The following is a 19,612-nucleotide window of genomic DNA, read 5'->3' as shown; positions in this document are numbered from 1 at the left end:
TATTTTACAGACTGTTTCTGAAATTAGCTTTCAGAGAAAAACATGAGGTCTACTACACCATGGGAATATTAATATTGAAATGTGGTTAAAAGAAAAAAACAACAATGTAAAAAAATTTTTGTGTGCTCACTGAAAATACCTGCAGAGCTGGAGTCTTGACAAAAAAATTTAAAACTATTTGTTCTTGTCTCTATAGGTCTTACAAAAAAAAAAATCATATTTTCAGTTGAACTTATGTCTTAAATAAATATACTGTCCAGAGAACCAAGACAACACAAAAACATTCAAAAATTTAATTTTAAAGTGCATCTCTTTTATGGGTTCTTTCCAATTTTGCTCTTTTTGTCCTTATTTTTCTTCATCTTCTTGCTTTGCCATTGTTCTTTCTGATTTATGACTTCTGGTTTTCTTTTCTTGTCACTAAGAGGGAAAAAAGATCAAAGTTCATAGCGGTTCATGATTCCAGACAAAACCCTCCACTACCAAAGCTGCTCATACCATTTTATGCTAACAATAGCTGTATGTCCTGCTTTCTTCAACACATGGAACACTTGGAACTCTGGCTGCATCATTCTAGGAGACAAAATACAATATTAATTTACCTTTTTTGTAAAAAAAAAAAAAAAAAAAAAAAAAAGTTACTTCAAAAAATGTTGTTCTTTTGAACTTTCTATTCACTGAAGAATCCTAAAAAAATAAAGTTTTCACAAAAGAACAGCACTTTCAACATTTTAATATAACTCAGATTATATTCGTCTGAAAGAAGAACGTCATATAAACTAAGTTGGCTTGAGGGGGAGTAAAAAACAGGCTAATTTTAATATCCTAATGATTTTTGGGCAGAAAAAAAGAAAAATTTATCATTTTGACCCATACAACGTATTTTTTTGCTATTGTTACAAATATACCTGTGCTACTGAAGACTAGTTTTTTTGTGGTCTAAGGTGACATATTTCAAAAAATAATAATCTAGTCCCATACCAGATCCTCATTTAGTGTCTGTACAGTTGGTTCCATGCTTATATCTTTGGTGGCCACCATCTCTGCTTCAACCGCCTTCTCCTGAAGAATGTTGAAGAACCGCAGAAGAGATAAAAATGAACAGTAGCTACACACTGAAACAACAAAACAGTCTAGAAGAGGTAGACTACTCACTCCTTCAAGTGGCAGTGCTCTGATAAGATCCTTGTGTGTTGCTTTAATCAGTGTGTGTAGAAGAGACCAGGATGGAGTGCTCGGACTCACCTGCACCTCTTTACGGATGACACGGTTGAACAGGCCCATAAGCTGAGAACCAGGCAGCTCAATCTCCTTCTCCAGCTCATCTACACTCTTGTGTTGAAGCCCAATTCCTAACAGTAGAGCCTGAAAAAAGAACTGATTGTTTTATACACATGCCTGAACACACACCAGAGATGGAAATTCGGTCAGCTTCAGCTAAATGACTTCTACTTAAAAGCAGAATTACACACTGGGCAACAGAAGGTGTGATGTCTCCCAGTTGTTTGAGGAAATACATGCGTGCAATAACAGAGATCATGTCTATGATGAGGTGATAGTCCACCATGTTTCTTTAATACATTTCCAGATGCTTCAGGTCGGACGGAGTGAATGTGGCCGCTAACTCCGCACTGGTGAGTGCTGAAGATACACATGAAAAGGCATCTTAAAACCAACAGAACACACATACAACATTTATTTTATTGAGGTGCAAATATGGGCCAGTACCTGCTGGGATGTCATCCTTAGAGTTCTTGTTCTGCAGTATATTGAGAGCCAGGGTTGGGCTAAATTTGCTGAACTGGTAGGAGAGCAGGGAGAGGAACACAGAGCCGTTGTTAACTGAAAAGATGCGCCAAAAAACACTGAAAATGAAGTGGATTTGCGCATCTTCTCAGTTAACAACGAATCTGTGTAGTAACAGCTGCTCTATGTGAAACCACGCACCTGATGGAATTAACCGCTGATTAGAAAACCGGCTTTACTGACGAGAAGCGCATAACGATCGGCCGATCGTGATCGGAGCACCCCTAAAAAAAAAGCAAGAGATATTTAGGAGTTACTAACATGTTTTGTAATAAAAATTATCACTGTTAAACCTTCTTGCATGGAGCAACACACTTGAGCCGTTGAGGAGTGAGACCATAAGACACCCCGAGGTAGTCCAGCCTCTCGGCTCTACTCATTCAGCTTCAACAGCAGCGGTGGCAGGTCTTTCCTCGGAGACACCAACTCCTCCAGGAGAGTGACAGCCTGCACACCAATCAAAAATATACTCCCAGAATACAGACTTTAAGGATTCTTCATTATTACTACTTCTGGTCCAGATAGTATGCTTCTTTATCAGGTGGCATTTATAACCACTAAAATGCATGAAAGATGTTCTACATTTTTTTATTTTGTTACGTCCAGAGCTGAATTGTGTTGAGACAGCTGAAGTAGAGTTTATGTCTTTGTCTCTTCAGTTAAATCTATGACTGAGACTTTTCTAAGAGAGAAGTGAGTATTCATTTGAGTTGCCCATCGTAAATACTGAACTAGCTTTATTTTATGTCTTTTTTTGGGGGGTGGGGGGGGGTTAGTAAGAAGGTGGGTACCATTTTGTTTTACACTGCCTATTTCACACTGGTTATGTTAGTTTAGGAAGTCAGTATCTCCACAGTCTCCACCTCCAGACATTTTATTTCTGTTGCGGTCTTCCCTAGACTAGTTTAGACCATAACAGATTTCAAAACTTATTGTACACAGTGCTGCCACAGAGGGCTTTTTCTGTTACAAAAGGAACAACTAAAGCTAGCATATCAATTTGAATCAAATTTGCATATAATCATCACATCAAAAGTCAGTAAAGTTGTTTTTCTAAGAAATTAATACTTTGATCAACTAACTGCAGCCTTCATGAACATAAGATAAATGTTCTAAGATTGCTTCAAAATGTTAAATGTAAGAAGAAAAATACAGTACAATTTCAGTTTCTCAGCAATATTTCCTACACCTATTTTCAATATAGGAACACAAAGAAGAATGATTTCATATTTTTTACTTAAATAGACCAATATAACAATGCAACACAGGTATATTTACATACATACATTATAGTATATACACAATCCACAGGAATACTAAAATGTTTTAATATATGAAAAATGCCACACAGAATTTGATGAACGTTACCTCACTGCTCACAGATGTGATTGTGATTGTAGTTGTCCATTCTTGTTCTTCCAGAAGAGGAAACTGACCTTCATAATAATGCTGTAGCAGTTGCTACGTACGGCTGCCGTAACCCATCTAAAGAGTGGCACAATAAATCACAGATGAACAATGACGTAACTGGTCAAACAAGACAATAATGCCTTGTATATGTATGTTTTTCACTGGTTGTATACAAGGAAAAATCATCTACCCCCTGATAATCAGGATTTATTGCAATACGGACGATCCGGCCCCTTAGAGAAGCTTCCGAACTCAGGGTCTTGAAACTAAATGTAAAACACAAGAGCATCAAAATAATTTCAGAATCACTCTTTGTAAGTTTGGCACAAATAATAGACATACACTACTGTTCAAAAGTAAGTTTTGAGCAAGTGCGTTGCTTCATATTTTTGTGGTAACCGTCAAACAATTTTCAGAATTCAACGATGAATAGAAAGTTCAAAATAATAGCATTTATTGGAAATTAAAACTTTTGTAATATTATAATTATCTTTACTGTAAGATTTGATCAATTAATAAGTATTTTGAAGTATTAGTTTCTTTAAAAAAAAGAAAAAAGACTGACCCCAAACTGTAGTTTAACCTGTAGTGCGGTTTGAATTAACATTAGTATTTGTTACCGGTTCGAATATCCTGTTAGACAAATAAAGTCAAAAGAGTTGAGAACCACTGCTCTAATGCAATAATAGATATTTATTCACCTTGTAATGCGATGCAACGTAAAGTGCCATAAGACGCTGGAGGAAAGTCTCAGAAGCTTTATGATAACAAAACAATGCGTCTCGATTCACATAATAACTGGAATACGGGATTAAAGAAACCTTATGTGTAGAAGATAGATGAGAGACAGTGTTTTGTTATTTTGAGATATAAGGTATGTGTTTACAGTATATATTATTATGATATAAAACACTGAAAATCTGTAAAAAAAAAAATTGTCAGTCACATTATGAGTCAAAATTATAAAGAGACATTTAATCCCATAATTCCATTTCTTTTTACTTATAATGATTTTGTATATCATAGTTTTGACTTTTTTTCACATAATTATGACTGTCACAATTTTGACTTGATCTCATAATTACAACTTTTTGTCTCATGATTATGGTTTAACAGAGCATTATTTTCTTTCTCATGTGGCAGAAATAGGAGTAATGTTCCACCTGCTGTCAGTCTGGCTGTGCTGGTGTTTCTGTTCTCAGCCGAGAGGTTCAGCTGGCTGTCTGCACTCTGCTGCCTTAACTGCTGAATCAGCTTAAGAGACAGAGAGCGACCAGTGCCCTCGGACCTGCATGATGACACAAGGATTACTGCATTGTTATTATACCATACCATTGTAAAAAGAGCTAAAAGCTCTTTAAATACAGCCCGTTGATCGTAGATGCCATACACACAAGGTAAGGCTCCAGCAGTTTCTTCACTAAAGGCAGTGGGATCGCGGCAGCCTCGTCGATGACTAGCAGCTCTGCCTGGCCTAACTTCACCACATCAGCAGGGTGAATGTACTGCAGATTAAAACAGATCAGCAAGACAGGAGAAAAATGATCAATGGTAATTATAGAGTTATGAACGATGCACAATGCACTACATGAACATCCACATACTTTACATATACCAACGTTGAATAAAACAACTCTAAGCAAAGAAAGTGTGTAAGATTGCATGATTTAACAAATAATTACAAGAAAAAAAAAACAGAATGGAAAAGAAATTCAGTATACCTGAATGGTCTGGCGATGTTCTTTGAAGATGTTAACGCGAATCACAGCTTTGTTAAAATCTGGGTTCAATGACTGGATTATTTCGTAGTCCAGATGTTCCTAAAATTTACATTTAAAACCGGTTTTAAAGTATGTTCCTTAAATGCAGTAATCTCCTGACAGATAACATTTGTCTATAGTATTTATTCATTCATATATAGAAGTTTAAAGTCTCTTTTTTTTTCTTTAGCCTTTAACTCCAATACCTACATAATATTTTCTTTCAGAAGATCACCAACTGTTACCTACGTTAGTAGTGATAGCTTATATAGAAGCAGCATTGAAAGGGAAAGCCAATAACACAGAGAATCCTTAGATTTGCAGTAGGTTTTAGACAACTGCTTATGTAGGGACTTGAATATGCAAATAAAGGCTCTGGAATAAAGAATTTTTAACAAGCGCATTAACATACATAGTGTTTTTTTTTTTTTTAGCAGTACTCATAAGGTCATTTAGGTTGATAGGCAAAGTATACTGACATCCAAATAAAGCCAAATGTGTCTGACTTGATACTGTTATCATGAGTGTGGGGATACAAAAAACAGCAGTAAAGCATTTAACGCAACACATCTTTATTGAAACTCTTGAAGTAATATCACTTTACAAACTGAGACTCTTAATGTACCAAAAGAAACATTTTAGAACCAAAATGTATTACTGGGAACAAAACAAAAAAAAGGGGGCAGCAAAAGAAGTGCCAATTCTGGACCATCTGTGGCAGGTATGAGTTTTATTTCAAACAAAAAAATAAAATAAATTAAGTCTTTCAAGTTCACAGGTATCTGTTAAACACAGGGTACTTTAAAAATCACTGGGTTTCAGCTTGCTTTCTGAATCACTGAACCATTTTCTCAGTTTTAACATATTAGGGTAAGATGTTGTCCGATCAATTCCATGAAGGTGAGAGAAGGGGGGGCATATGCACTTCAGTATTTCAATGTTCACTGTGGTCCAGATGTAAGCTCAGTTCACAAGGCTTAAGACCGCATAGCTGGAGCACTTCCTCGTGGGACCCCTCGAGCCCCTTGGCCAGCACCACGTTTATAGTTCTGTTGGTAGCCATCCTGTGGAGAGACAAATTAAAGGATTAAAAGAAATTCATAATGTCTCAACAGTATTTTGAGGATGTGTTGAGTGAGACTAATGCTAAAATAATAAAGAGAAACATATAGTATCAAAAGCAGAACTGACCCGCTGATAGCCGTTGTTGGAATAGTCACGAGGTGCGCTGAATTGGGTTTGTCCATAGCCAGAGTTTGCAGAGTTGGAGAAGTGTGGGCGATAACCATCATATCCCCCTGAAATAAACAAAACCTCCGATTAATTGACCGTTGTAACTGACAAAGAATATGCTTTTTTTTTTTTTAAACTTGCCGGTTTCCATCCAACTGACCCTATACTGATTAAATGGTGAGCGTCATGACATCCTTTTTTTTTCGTTCCAGCACACTGGCTGGCATTCATTGCAAGTTGATGTATTACAAACGGGCATCTTCTATGAATTGTTGCGGATTCACAAACTGCGGCACAAATTTGCGGCGGTGGTGGTGGAGGTGCAGCCGCGCAGACAGCTGAGATTGGTAGAATTAACTGCTCTCTTTCGAGCACGCATTCCATTTTTATGTTTAGTGGATTGCATATGCGACCGAAGTGCGTTAGCTCCCATCCAGTTGAGCTCCCACACACCGAACAAGAAGCCTGCCTGTTAGTGTTGTCACGGTACCAAAATTTCAGTATTCTGTACTGATACCAGTGAAAATCCACGGTTCTCTGTACCAATTTCGGTACCAAAGCAAAACACAAAAATATGCTAATAAAAAAAAAAAACTTTTTAACACTAAAAATAAAACCAATGCAATTCTTTATACTTATTTACAATTGTGTTTAAAGTTTTTCTACAAGTTATATAATTATTAAAAACAGTAAACACGTTTCACCCAAATTTAATTTGTCTTTTAATTTATGAAATTTAAACATTTTATTTTTGGTAAATAAAAGTTTTTTTTAATTATTATTATTTGCTATTAAAATTAAAACATGGAATAAATATCTTTATTTATTTCTTTAAAAAAAATAAAGTTTTTAATTTTTTCAACCGTAGTAGCAGTATCACATACATTTTACTAAATAATAGTAATATTTCTAGCACAATACCCTTATGTAACAATTAACTTTAAGGCCTAATGAATGCATATTTGTCATTTTAACTGAACTTAAGACTGGTGGTGATGCTTAAGATATTTTTGGTCATTGAGGGTTTCTGTAAAAAAAATAGTAATAGATCAAATTAATTATTATTAAAAGATAATACTACTACTAATTCTACTATCATACTAATGTATATACAATGCACTATGAATTAATGAGCTGCTGGGTTCATGAATATTAATCATGTTGTCTGCGTTAGGGTCAAACTGATTTGGTGAAATCAAACCAGGGACGGTACAAGATCAGCGCCAGCCAATGAAATTGCCATTTGCGCATTAGCTACCCACTACCCGAGAAACCGGTGTGTCTTCTGCTTGTTCGAAAATGAATAATTCTAAATGAACTCCATTATTTTGACAGGAGAAGACAACAATAGTTTACATATAGCGTGTCGATTCAGCGTGCTAAGACTCTCTCTCTCTCCGTGTGTGTGTGTGTGTGTGAGAAACAGCACTATGAGTAAAGCGACGGTGAGTTGTGCGCCTTCACACAGTTTACAGAGCATCAAATACAGGTTCGCTGTGCGTCCATTGAGATGAACTGAAAAATTCAGATCGCTTGATGGAGAGAAAACTCTGAAGCTCAGATGCTGAAATTAATGCAAGCGTCATGCGCTTCAGTCTATGGAGAAAACAAGCCCACACGTCTCTGCCATTCATTCATTCACACAGAGACGCGTAGAACACAGATTCATATTTCAAACAACTTTTGCGGCTTAACATTTACAGATACTGGTCCATACAAAGATTTGATTTGATTAATTTAAGCTAACTTTGACAAATTCCATGACTGTCCATATTAAAATGTAAGTTTCATTTTCATGACTGAATTTTGAGATTCCGTCCTCGTTTTCTGCTTCGCGGAAATCATAGCGTCAAGACATATGCGTCTAGAACCGGGTTTGAACGGGACCTCGGTACTACCGGTACTTAAAGAAACCTGGTACCGTCACATTTAAATTTTTTTAGTACCGACTTGGTACTGAAGTACCGGGTCTTTTGACAACACTACTGCCTGTTATTCCCTACTACAGGCCTGAGCCAGTCCTTAAACGCTGAGTCGTTAGAAAACTTGCATTTGCCCATAAAGACGACGATGGTTGTCCAGTCGTTGAAGATATGCCTTGAAGTCTAAAATAAAACGTAAGCCAGCCACTTGTTTTGAGCGTGCAGTGTTCTGAGATGATGCCGAACAACCACTGAATATGACGTCAGCATCAAACATACATTGAGACGGAGACGAAAGATCTTTGATTATGTGCCCAGATATGCTAAAGCCCATATTTAAACGAACTAAAGCAAACGCAGATAGAATTTAAATCCGAATAGGACACCTGATAGTCTGAAAAAATAATACCTAATTTTGAAAAAAAAATAATACCTCTGAGACCACATATAACACTTTTAATGGCCTTAAATTTGACAATTTTGATTTATCACTTTTTAATACTTTTTAAAACCCCGCGGACACCCTGACTATAAGTACATGTTAGTACACGTACTGTAAAATAAAGTGCAACCATATATTTTATCGACAAATGGCATTTCCATCAGCTATATTGGTAAATTTTGAAGCGCTTAATATTTTTTTCGCAAAAGAAAATCCTTGGATGGAAACCTGCCTAAAAAAAAAAAAAAAAAAAAAAAGTATACTACTGCTACAAACACTATATTGTTCTGTACCTCTGAAACCATTGGATTGTCCTCTGTAGCCATTGATCATCCCACGTGAGTTACGAGGACCTCCACGAGAAATTCCTCTGCTGTTGTAGAAGGACTGAGCCTGACGGCTGAAACCATTGCCCTGGCCACCTGACTGCTGGGACATGGGCTGGGGGCCAGTGGAGTTGGGGAGTGACTGGTCTTGAGCATGGAAGGCACCAACTACTGTGAATACAGGGATAAAACAGCTGAATTAAACCTTTATTATTATTATTTTAATCAAACATCCAATCAGTCAGTCAAACTTGATTATGCATGTATGAATATGCATTTTGAAGGGATAGAGATTATATATATATATAAAAAAAGTCATTTCAATAGCTTTCAAATGGCATTATGTAGGGCAGGGAATAGTCAAAGTTTATATTATTGACTCCACAGTTGCTTGCTTCCATGAGCCACATGTTGAGAAGTGCTGACTATATACAGGATTATATTGGGGGTATTAAAAAATGATTGAGGGATTCTGAAGATTTTCCTCACCAGATTGGAGCTGCTCTGGCGGCATGTCTGCTTGCTCCACAGGGTGTTGTGTCTGGCTATTAAAACCCTGGCTGTAGCTATTCTGGTATTGGCTGGCCTGCTTTATTGAGTCCGTATCATTAACTGGTGGGATAGGAGCATTGAGGTTGAACACCTGTCAGGAAGAACATGAGTAAGTGACCATGTTATATTCAGCAATGGAGAATCCAACACAAAAGTCTGGTAACTAAATGAAACCCTTCACACTTATGAGAGTTATCTTCAATCTTCAAAATATATTTTGTGTTCAACATAAAACCATGATCCTCAAATCTGGCCTGCGAGATCCACTTTCCTGCGAGGTTTAACTCTAACCCTAATCAAACACGCATGAGTTTGCTAATCAGTGTCTTCAGGATCATTAGAAAATCACAGGCAGGTGTGTTTAATTAGAGTCGGAGCAAAACTCTTCAGGAAACTGGATCGCGCGAGCCAGATTTGAGGATCACGGACATAGAAAATTCAGGTTTGGAACGACATGAGGGCAAGTAAATGACAATTTTCAATTTTGGGTGAACTATCCCTTTAAGTTAAAACACCCACACACACAAAAGTATAAGTTATCTTAAAGCACAAATACAGACACGTGGGCACATACACCTTTGTAAATCGTTTGGATTTCTGAAGCACATTAGCAATTTTGTGTACGGTCTACTGTCCATGTCCAGAAAAGTATGAAAAACATCAAAGTAGTCCAGGTGACATCAGTTCACACAGCTTCAATGGAGGGACTGAGAGCTCTCGGACTAAATCTAAAATATCTTAAACTGTGTTACGAAGATAAACGGAGGTCTCACGGGTTTGGAACGACATGAGGGTGAGTTATTAATGACAATTTTGCTATTTGGGTGAGCTAACCCTTTAAATTTGAAGTGACAATGACGATTAAATGTCGATTATGTTTTTGTGTTGTGGAAACGACATGTCATATTACATTCTTCAAATTGGTAATTTTAGTATTGCGAAAAACAAGATGGTTATTCAATCCAGGATTAAAACATACAGAAAACAAGCAACCAACATTCATGATGACGGAAACTGATGATTTCACTGAATCTCAATGTCTACACTGGCTCAATGAAAAAAAGGAAAACCTTAACAGGAGGCTACTTAAGTATTCAGTTCTCATTTTAAACAATTTTTCATTTTCAAGCCATCAATGACTAAAGCAGCAACCTCCCGGCAAGTTTTTAATAACACTACAGCCACACGCAGAAATGAGCAGAGCTGCTTATTTTATGTTTAAAAAAAAGACGAACCATTCAGTAAGAAAGCTAATTATTATGAAACCAATGGAACTGCATTTTCAAGCACTTTATCCAAGTCCAACTATTTTTCAAACCTCAAACACTACATTCAAATTAAAGCATTTAAGGATTTAAAGCACACATATGAACCCTGCTGTTTTTACCAGTTTAAAACATCTTAGTTTTTTTTAATTCAGGCATGTTACCGTTTGCATGGACTGGAATGGGGCTGCATTGACATTGATGCCACTGCTGTGCAAGGGTTTGGATCCGGCCTGAATCACTTGGGTCTGGGAGACAGGAGGGAGCACCGTTGATGGAGGCGGCTGCTCTGTCAAGGGCATGGAGGCCTACAGAGGACAAGCTAAGTTTTTGATTGCTGAAAATTACTTGATGCACATTTTGTGGAGTTAACATTTGGTTATATTAGAAAGCTCATATTCTAGCTACACAGTAATAATAGACCTGGCAACCTTGACTTTTTTTTAGTACCATCAGCATGGTTTTTATATTATTAAAAAAATGAATAATAAATAAACTCCAGTACACTTCTGTATAGGGCTGGGCGACATAAGCAGAAATTCATATCTTGTTATTTTTGGGATTATTTGCCGTATACAGTAGCCTCTCAGTATTTTGTATTTGGATTAAATAAATAAAGTGAATGCCAGCATGTGGGCATGTGTGCAAAAAAGGGCTATAAACCACATTACATTGTAACACTGAAATCTAAAAAAATCCTTTTAAGTTTGAGGTATATAGCAGCTCATGCAATTCTGACAGTAAAATGGAAATATTTCCATGGCTTTTTTAACATTTACAGATAGAGAATATACCTGTGAAATGCAAGTTATGCATTAAGGAAAACAGTACATCTCAAACATATTAACAGTGCATCTCTGTCAGCCTCACAAGCAGCTTTTTGTCAGAGCATCTGACGGGGCGTCCGTGAGCCACTTTGAACAAACTATAGGCTACTAGGAGAGAAATAAAAACGCAGAAATTTAAAAGCAAAAAAAAAGAAAACCCTGGTTGACCTCTACAACTTCTTCTGTTGCTTGTTTTGAATACTGCACGTGGACCGAGGCATCACTTGATTTTTGCATAGTTTAGAGTGACAAATCGTACCAGCGTACCTTGATGTAAAAGAGCGTAGCCAATACACAATGCATACAGGTTGACAGGTCTGTAATAAATAATTTGGAGAACTCATTGAATTCAAGAAACAAACGGGCGCTTGATAACTTGCCTGAATAGGATCAATGGAGTCTGTCTGTGGTCGGGGATCAGCTGCGTGAGAAGATTGGTATATTGGAGGCGGTGTGGAGAAGGTTTCTGGTGATGGAGAGACCATGGAGATCTGCAGACAAAGTAAATTCACATCTTATCTTTACACAGATATAAGATCCATACTCTCATCTTTCTTTTACAGACAGATCAGCAAACTCATTTCCATCCAGAAGAACTTGGCTATACTCACTTGTGTGGGTTCAGGCTGAACGCCAACAGCAGGAGGCTGGGCGAGAAGAGACTCTGGGTGTGCTGCAGGTTGAGAAACCAAAGCCCAAAGTTAGCTTGATTTAAAATGCTTAACCCATAAAGCTAACTGAATGAACATGTGGTGGAAATATGAACATACCTGGTGGACACACCATCGGTGGCATCTCCATATTAGGGACCGGTTTCATAGGTTGCGCCGATACAATAGCTGGATCAAGAGACTGTCCATCAAAATCAAGCATGGAGTCCTGGAAACAAAAAGAGCATTTAGAATGCATACAAACATTTGCCAAATAAGACAAACCTGCAAAAAAAACAAAAACCCACCTGCATGAAGTTGTATGGTCCCTGCATCTGTGCCATGAGATCCTGAACCACCTGCTGTCGAACCACAGGGTCTGAAGGGGGTGTTGGAGTTACTGTGGTCAGAGGATGGGGCTCTGGGACGACAGGGGCAGGGGCGGTCTGAACCGGCTGCATGGAGTTCACCACCTGTAACAGATCCAATAGGCTTTAGACATTTGGAGTCAAAAAGGCTGAGAACCACTGATGTACTTATCCATACACAAAATATTAAACAAGGGCAAAAATGTCTACATGGGTTACAATGCAGTTTCTAGGGCAGCTTACCTCCATCTCCGCACTCCATTCCTCTCTTTGTTCCTTATCGCCAGTACTGTACGTGCTCTCCAAAACAAACTGCCTATTAACAAACTGGAGAGAAAGATAAAAGGTCAAAAAAAATTGGGAATCAAGAGAAAAATTCTGCTTAAACTTTCTTTACCCCTGAGCAGGATCATACAATTACAGGGCTCTCACACATTCACCATGTCCCTGAAGTCAACTTGTGTAAATGTTTTCCACCAAAAACTGCTGCGTTTTACTTTTCAAAACCCGTTTGTCCATCCTAAACCCTGGTTTATTCTTGCCGAATCAATGAGTGCATGTTGCTTTTGCAAACCAGTATTACTTTAGTATCACTACTAAAATACTATTCCTTTATTCTAGTTATTCATATTTTAAGTTCTCATTTTAATTGAGTAATTATTTGTGCATTATTTTTATTAGTTTTTTTTTTTTCCATATTTAAATCAAACATTTTAAAATTTTAATTTTCAGTACATTAAGTTGAACCAAGTTAAATTGAGAAATGCTACCTAAATAAGCTGAAAAAAATATGATTTTTGAATTAATGTTTACTTTGAATTAATGTCTAAACAGACCCCTCTTAAACTTGCATCTTACAAAGTGAATTTAACTAACTTCCCTTACCTCGGTCACCTCAATTGGAATGGGTTCTGCGTATGCTTCTGTAATTTCACCCTCTGTTAGGAGACAAAGTCAGTTTTTAGAAAGCAGCCTATATTGCAGCAGTTTCAGAATGAGTCACTCAATTGAGCAATGTGAAATGAGGAGTGTTTTACCCGTGTCTGGAAGGTGCTCCTCTGCTTCAGACACTTCCACTGCAGCTGTCGGCTCCTCCTCTTCCTCCGTGCAAACTCCGTTCTGATGAGACTGCGTTCTATCAAAGTAGCCGCTCTGCAAAACCCGCTCCAACATCTCATTCAGTGCTTTATCTGAAAGACAAGCATTTACACTCCAATTCAAATGTTTAGGATCCGTAAGATACATTTTTGCTCACGAAGGATGCATTCATTTGATCAAATTTTGTAAAATATTAGAATTTAAAATAACTTTCATTTCAATACATTTTAAAAGTGTAATTTGTTCCTACGATGCAAAACTGAATTACATGATCCTTCAAAAAAAAAAAAAAATCTTTCTAATATATGTTGATGGTGCTCAAGAAAGAAAAAAGAAAAAGGTAAAAACAGCCATGTTGCTTAATGCTTTAATTTCTTTGGAAACCATGATACATTATTGTCAGGATTGGCTTTAAAAAATAAATCCTATGTAAAAAGTGTTTTTACTGTCAGTTTTGATTACTGCATCCACACAAAATTAAATCATTATAAACAAAAACTGATTTAAATTCTTTTTTTTGTTTTTTAAATAAACGACTGTGAAGACCATCACACTGCCAGCCCAGCTGGTGCATAGCAAATGAATTTATTTATATGACATGAGCCACATGATCTGCCAAGGAATACCACTGAAGAAAACGCTAGAAGCTTTCTGAGGCAGGGCTACTGTAGGGAGTAGATCATTTTAACTAGTTTAAAAATAAATAAATATTCCTGTGAATATTAGCAGCGTTTTAATGTGCCTTCTAACTAACCATTAACATGCACCAACATCAAGACTGCTATATACCTCAAACTTGGGCAAAAAATTTTTAATTGCCCTATGGATTCCCCACAATGATGGAGTGATCTTACACAGTCAGTGTCCCCAAGCACACAGCTGCAGGATCACACTGTGATACAGAAGACAGGGGACATGGATCATGCCACTCCACCCACTGCCGAGTCAGCACATGCACCAAGGCTGAATGCTGCAGAATACGCAACTTCCGCCTATTATCCATGTTGCTCTAGTAAACCTTGGGTAAAAACCCCGAGAATGATGCGGAACAATTCATGCAATATTCTATAATGACCAAGTTTTGTTTTTACACATACATACACACACACACACACACACACACACACACACACACACACACACACACACACACGTGTATATATAAAATTGCATGTGAAAGCTTTCAAAACATATTAGGGGTTTTTCCTGAAAAATCAAGTATAGATCTCTATAGACGCTGATACAGACCACAAAATCAAAAATCTATGAATAATTTCACCTTAAACTTCCTAAACACAGATGTTTTGAGCTATCAGACCCTAAAAAGAAGATTAAAAGTCCATTTGACATACATGTTGTTCCTGCTACAGGCTTGTCCTTCCCCTCTAAAAGTTCCCATAAGTGCTGTGATGCTTCTTGATACTGGTCAGTTAACCTGTGTGAGAAAGGCATCCCATTATGAATATACAATCAAAAAGATAAGAAAACTCAATTTTTAAATTTAACCAAACAAGCAAACGCATAATATATTATATTATATTAGAGAGACAGACAGAGAGAGAGAGAAAATAGAATTTCACCCAATCTGCACTCAATCCATATGGAACTCTTTTATAATGTCTATGAATATCTTTTTAATATCGAGCGTCAAAACCTTTGCCATTTCATTAAAAATATTAAATTTGGGTTTCAAATATAAACTAAAATCATTTGTGTTTTAAATTTGTTAGGTTGAGTAATTGACCATTTTTATTCAAGTGAAGTAACCCTTTAAACTTTAAAATCTTCCTGGATGCACGGTTTCCAATTGACAACTAATTATAAGTACAGTTTCAAAGACGCTGTCAACCTTAACATGCTCTGCCAATGCAGAGACCTCAAGAGAGAGCCAAATGTATATTAAAACTCTTAATTCAGGGAGTTACAGTTGGAAGAACATCAATTCTTTGGTTTGTTAACAGTATAGTTATCATTTGCAAGTAATTTCAAAATGGAGAAAAGTAGTGTGGATCTGGATGACCGTAAACTTCACCTGATGTTTTGGTCACGTTCAGGCCCCACAAGCTTGTAAAACTCATCCAGGGAAGTAAGGTCGCTCTCAGTAAGCAGCGAAGGTCCCCCAGCTCCTTGAAGTAGCTCTTGCCGCACACTTTCATCCCCAAGTCGGTCCAGAAGGAACTGCAGCTCCAGAACTCGTTTCAGCCTTTTCTGTTCCACCTCTTCACGCTGGAGTTGCTCACGACGTGCTGCTTTCTTAACACTCCTCTGGATCTACCCAAAGCAATAGATGCAGGAGACATTCTGACTCATGTATAAACCTTAATGTGAATTTCAATAGTAGATCTACACACATTAACAAACATAAATAAACTGTAGGTCCTCAGACTACGGAAGAGTAAATTGAATTCTCATGTACTCACTTCTTGACCCAATGCCAAAAAGCTCTTGTGCAGTTCCCGTGCAAAGTCAAGGTTATGGATTACCTCCTGGAACTTAGACAGGGCTTCCTGGATTGATTTGAAAAAAGAAGAGATTTCAGAAATCTGAAACAAATAATATGAAACAAAAATATGCAGCGTTTACCCACCAGCTGGTCCTGGTTGAGACGTTCCCCTTTGACCTTTCTGGCCTCATAGTCATCAAGCTTGCTCTGCAAGAAGACAAGTGAGAGAAAAATAGAAATAAATTTGGAAAAATAAGCTGTGTAATAAAATGACAGTACAATGTAGAAGTAATCTCACAGGTGTATGTATTCATTTCCCCATCTCAAACTCCAGCTGAATTGGTCATCACAAGAACAAATGACAGAGATAAAGCATACAATCAGGCCATTCAAAATAAACTTTTGCACTTAATTGTATGCACGAACACAAACGAGCAAGCATACATCTTTAAAAATCCTGGGGTCAATAAGATTTTATGTTTTGAAAGAAGTCAGCCTTAAGGGTCACATGACCCTTCAGAAACAATTGTAAAATCAAGGTGTTCTTCTTAATATTTTTAGAATATGGTTATAAACTTTCATGATTCTTCTAACAGAAAGTTTAAAATGGCATTTATTTCTTGTAACATTACAAGTCTTTCCTGTGTCACAGTTTTATGCATCCTTCAGTGAACTGAAAGACAAATACCTTTAAAGAACATAGTACATAATATTTGCAATTATGAAACTAATTTCCCCATTTAAAGTGGATCAAGAGTAAGGACTTTGTTCCAGAAAGCTCCAGCATGTGGTCGAGTTATGTGGAGATTATCCCATTACAAAAAAGTTGGTGAGAGATAGGGCAGGTTCTCTTTCCACAAATGTATAATGTTGGAATCAGACAAAAATCAAGACGTAGACTGACATTCTGCTAAAGATCCACTTTTGTGTTAACAGGTTTGAAACGATGTGTGTGTGTGGTTTTAATGACAATTTTATTTATTTTTTCCCCAGTGAATTATCCCATTAACGAAATATCCCTTAATTTTCGACGCACGATCATTAAAACAAGAAAGAAACCAATTTTAAAGCAATGTGCTGCACTGTCACCGAGTTAAATGTCTCTCCTGAAGGATACAAAAGCGCTTACCGTGTGTCCTGAGGACTCACCTTCCTCTGACACATTTACCTCGGCAAGACAAGCCTGAGACGATCAAAAATGTTAACTAATTTAAAATCTCTCTTAGTTTCCTCCGGCAGTTTCCCCATTTTTTAGCATGCTGAACCTGTTGTAGGACGCCATCTTAGCTTTATCTCCATGTGCGCGCTAAACAAACCGTGAACGTAGAAACTGACAAACATGTTAAGAAATAACTTTGAGTCACATCGCGGATTAAAAAGAGGGGGTAAACAAGTAATCATTTAATACATTTATACATAGAATAACGTCAATAGTTGACCGGCTAGCATGTACTAAAACTACAACTGCTAGCCGGTTAGCATTTGTAGTTGACGATACAAAGAACAGTTAAAAGCCATGGGTACAATTATATAAACAATAAGCGATTTGCCTTTAACTTACATTTAAGATGATGGTTCATACACCATGACATAAATGCATATAAATACAGCAAATGTTTAATATACTTTTAGACCTGATTGTCTGCGTTTCCCTTCATTTGATAAAACTTAACACGTTTTTGACATTTATTGTCCATTCACCAATAAGTCACACCACGGAGATCCTAGGATGATGTGCGTTTACTTGCTTAGTCAAAAGAAATGTATATGAACTTCGCCAGATTGCGTGAAATAAATAACGGAGAACAAAAGGCTCGAGTGATGTGGGTTAGAGGAATGAACGGAGGACGCGAGACAACAACAACATGGTTTATCCATCCATTTGTATGTTGTAATGTTAGTTCTGATTAAGTTGGCATGTTACAGAGAGAAACCAGTACCTTTTTCTTCTCCATATTGCGCACTTTCTTTTCAAGAACCACCAGCACCTGCTTCAGGGCCTCTGAAGGGGCTCCTGTCAGCTGGGTGCTGGCTGAGATCTGGTTCATTGATCCGGGAGCAGATCCCAAGTCTGGGCTGGCAGACTTCACAGTCCTGGTGCCATTTGTTGCCGAAGGCATCTAATCAAGGATAAAGGATACGTTTTAATTTCAGAATAGAAAAAAAGGAGGAATAAAATAAAATTATGAAAACAGCATTTGAACATGTTGTAAGTTGCTGTGATCGATGATGGTTTCATTTTCGATCACATATCATCCACTTATTCTTTCTCTCAGATCGATCAAATCTTTCAGTTATGATACCAAGGTATTAAATCATACATGTTCTAATAATAAGGTAGTCATATAACTATTATATAACGAAATTATACAGAAAAGATTTCGTCTGATAATAGCAAATCTCAGCAGGACGCGACAGGGACGCATTATGAATAAAATCCTATCCACGTCTCTATTTTTTAACAAGTAAAACTCTAAAAATTATAAAAGATATTTTACAAACGCTAGAAGAACATTAGACTGCGAAATTCCCAAACACTGTCATAGCAACCCATTGTCCGCAGATTAGACTAAAAACTGTGTCCAGTCCAAATCAACTCAAGATCCAGACTATACAACGTTCACGTCTGTGATTTGGATTCAGATATGTGCTCACCTTTATGCGCAATATGTCCACAAGGGAGTAAAATAATCGTATAGAGTCAAATAAGCCGAAGCGTTAATGTGTTGCTTTTATTTTCTCTTCCAATTTATTATGGGATCCGCCCCGCCGGCCTCACCGACAACTGAGAGCGAGCGAGAGGCGAGGAAAAGGTTTATAAAGAAGAAGGGCCCGGTTTAGAGGCGACCAGGATTATGCCTGTGCCTTACTGACATGTATATGCAGGTTATTATTACGTTTACTTCTTGTCCGATGAAAGTACAACTAAAAAATAAAGATAACTCATGAAGCGAATAGGAAAGAGTCCTTAAGATTGCAGAAAATACTAAGATTTTAATCAGTTGTAAAACGGGCATACAATGACTCCCTCATCTGGATTTGTCGCTGAGCGCGTGCGAAACCGATCAGACTGGCTTTAAATAAACATGAAGATAGAGGAAAATGAGCAGATGATTAAACATTTTATATTTAGTATTTTGTATGACTATATTTTATTTTATTTCGCTGAAAGGGCTTTCTTTTTTTTTCAATATCATGCCAAATGACGATTATATCATGTTAAACTAACGTTACCCCTTTCCCGATTCGGCGGTTCTTAACTTTTTAATTGCTATTGTTTATTTTTCGGCTAAAATGTAAGGTTTTAAACGACGAAACAAGTCCTTACAACGTGACATCGTTATTTAATGAAGTTATTATGATGTAAATCAAACTATGGTCCAGCAGATGGCACCAGATAGAAGGAAGTGAATGCATGCAGACAACTCGAACTTTCTTTCCACAGCCTTCTAAAGAGGAATAATAGAAATCAAAAAATATTTTCATTTTTTTATTTGCATTAAGTTGACT

General features: G+C 37.1%; 1 protein-coding gene and 1 pseudogene across 3 annotated transcripts; both read right to left on the bottom strand.

Moving 5' to 3' along the window:
* Nucleotides 1-279: 279 nt before the first annotated feature.
* LOC127977094 (RNA cytidine acetyltransferase-like) lies at nucleotides 280-3,505 on the bottom strand (annotated as a pseudogene).
* A 2,026-nt stretch (nucleotides 3,506-5,531) lies between these two features.
* caprin1b (cell cycle associated protein 1b) lies at nucleotides 5,532-18,924 on the bottom strand. 3 transcript variants are annotated; one of them, XM_052581963.1, is made up of 18 exons: nucleotides 18,758-18,924; nucleotides 18,043-18,222; nucleotides 16,247-16,309; nucleotides 16,080-16,166; nucleotides 15,692-15,930; nucleotides 15,012-15,094; nucleotides 13,599-13,751; nucleotides 13,447-13,499; nucleotides 12,805-12,888; nucleotides 12,502-12,666; nucleotides 12,314-12,422; nucleotides 12,155-12,216; nucleotides 11,924-12,034; nucleotides 10,881-11,024; nucleotides 9,389-9,542; nucleotides 8,867-9,070; nucleotides 6,168-6,274; nucleotides 5,532-6,040 (listed from the first exon to the last, which is right to left on the bottom strand). In XM_052581963.1, exons 2-18 carry the CDS (start codon nucleotides 18,220-18,222, stop codon nucleotides 5,954-5,956), a joined length of 2,085 nt encoding a protein of 694 aa, XP_052437923.1. In that variant the 5' UTR covers nucleotides 18,758-18,924; the 3' UTR covers nucleotides 5,532-5,953. The 3 variants fall into 3 exon arrangements, with proteins under 3 accessions (XP_052437923.1, XP_052437924.1, XP_052437926.1); XM_052581964.1 differs by having other exon boundaries at nucleotides 8,867-9,067; XM_052581966.1 differs by lacking the exon at nucleotides 10,881-11,024.
* Nucleotides 18,925-19,612: the final 688 nt, after the last annotated feature.

Source organism: Carassius gibelio, chromosome B18 (assembly GCF_023724105.1).
Source record: "Carassius gibelio isolate Cgi1373 ecotype wild population from Czech Republic chromosome B18, carGib1.2-hapl.c, whole genome shotgun sequence".
NCBI classification, from domain to species: domain Eukaryota; kingdom Metazoa; phylum Chordata; class Actinopteri; order Cypriniformes; family Cyprinidae; genus Carassius; species Carassius gibelio.
Note: the sequence above shows the minus strand (reverse complement) of the source record. Positions and strands in the feature narration are given on the sequence as shown.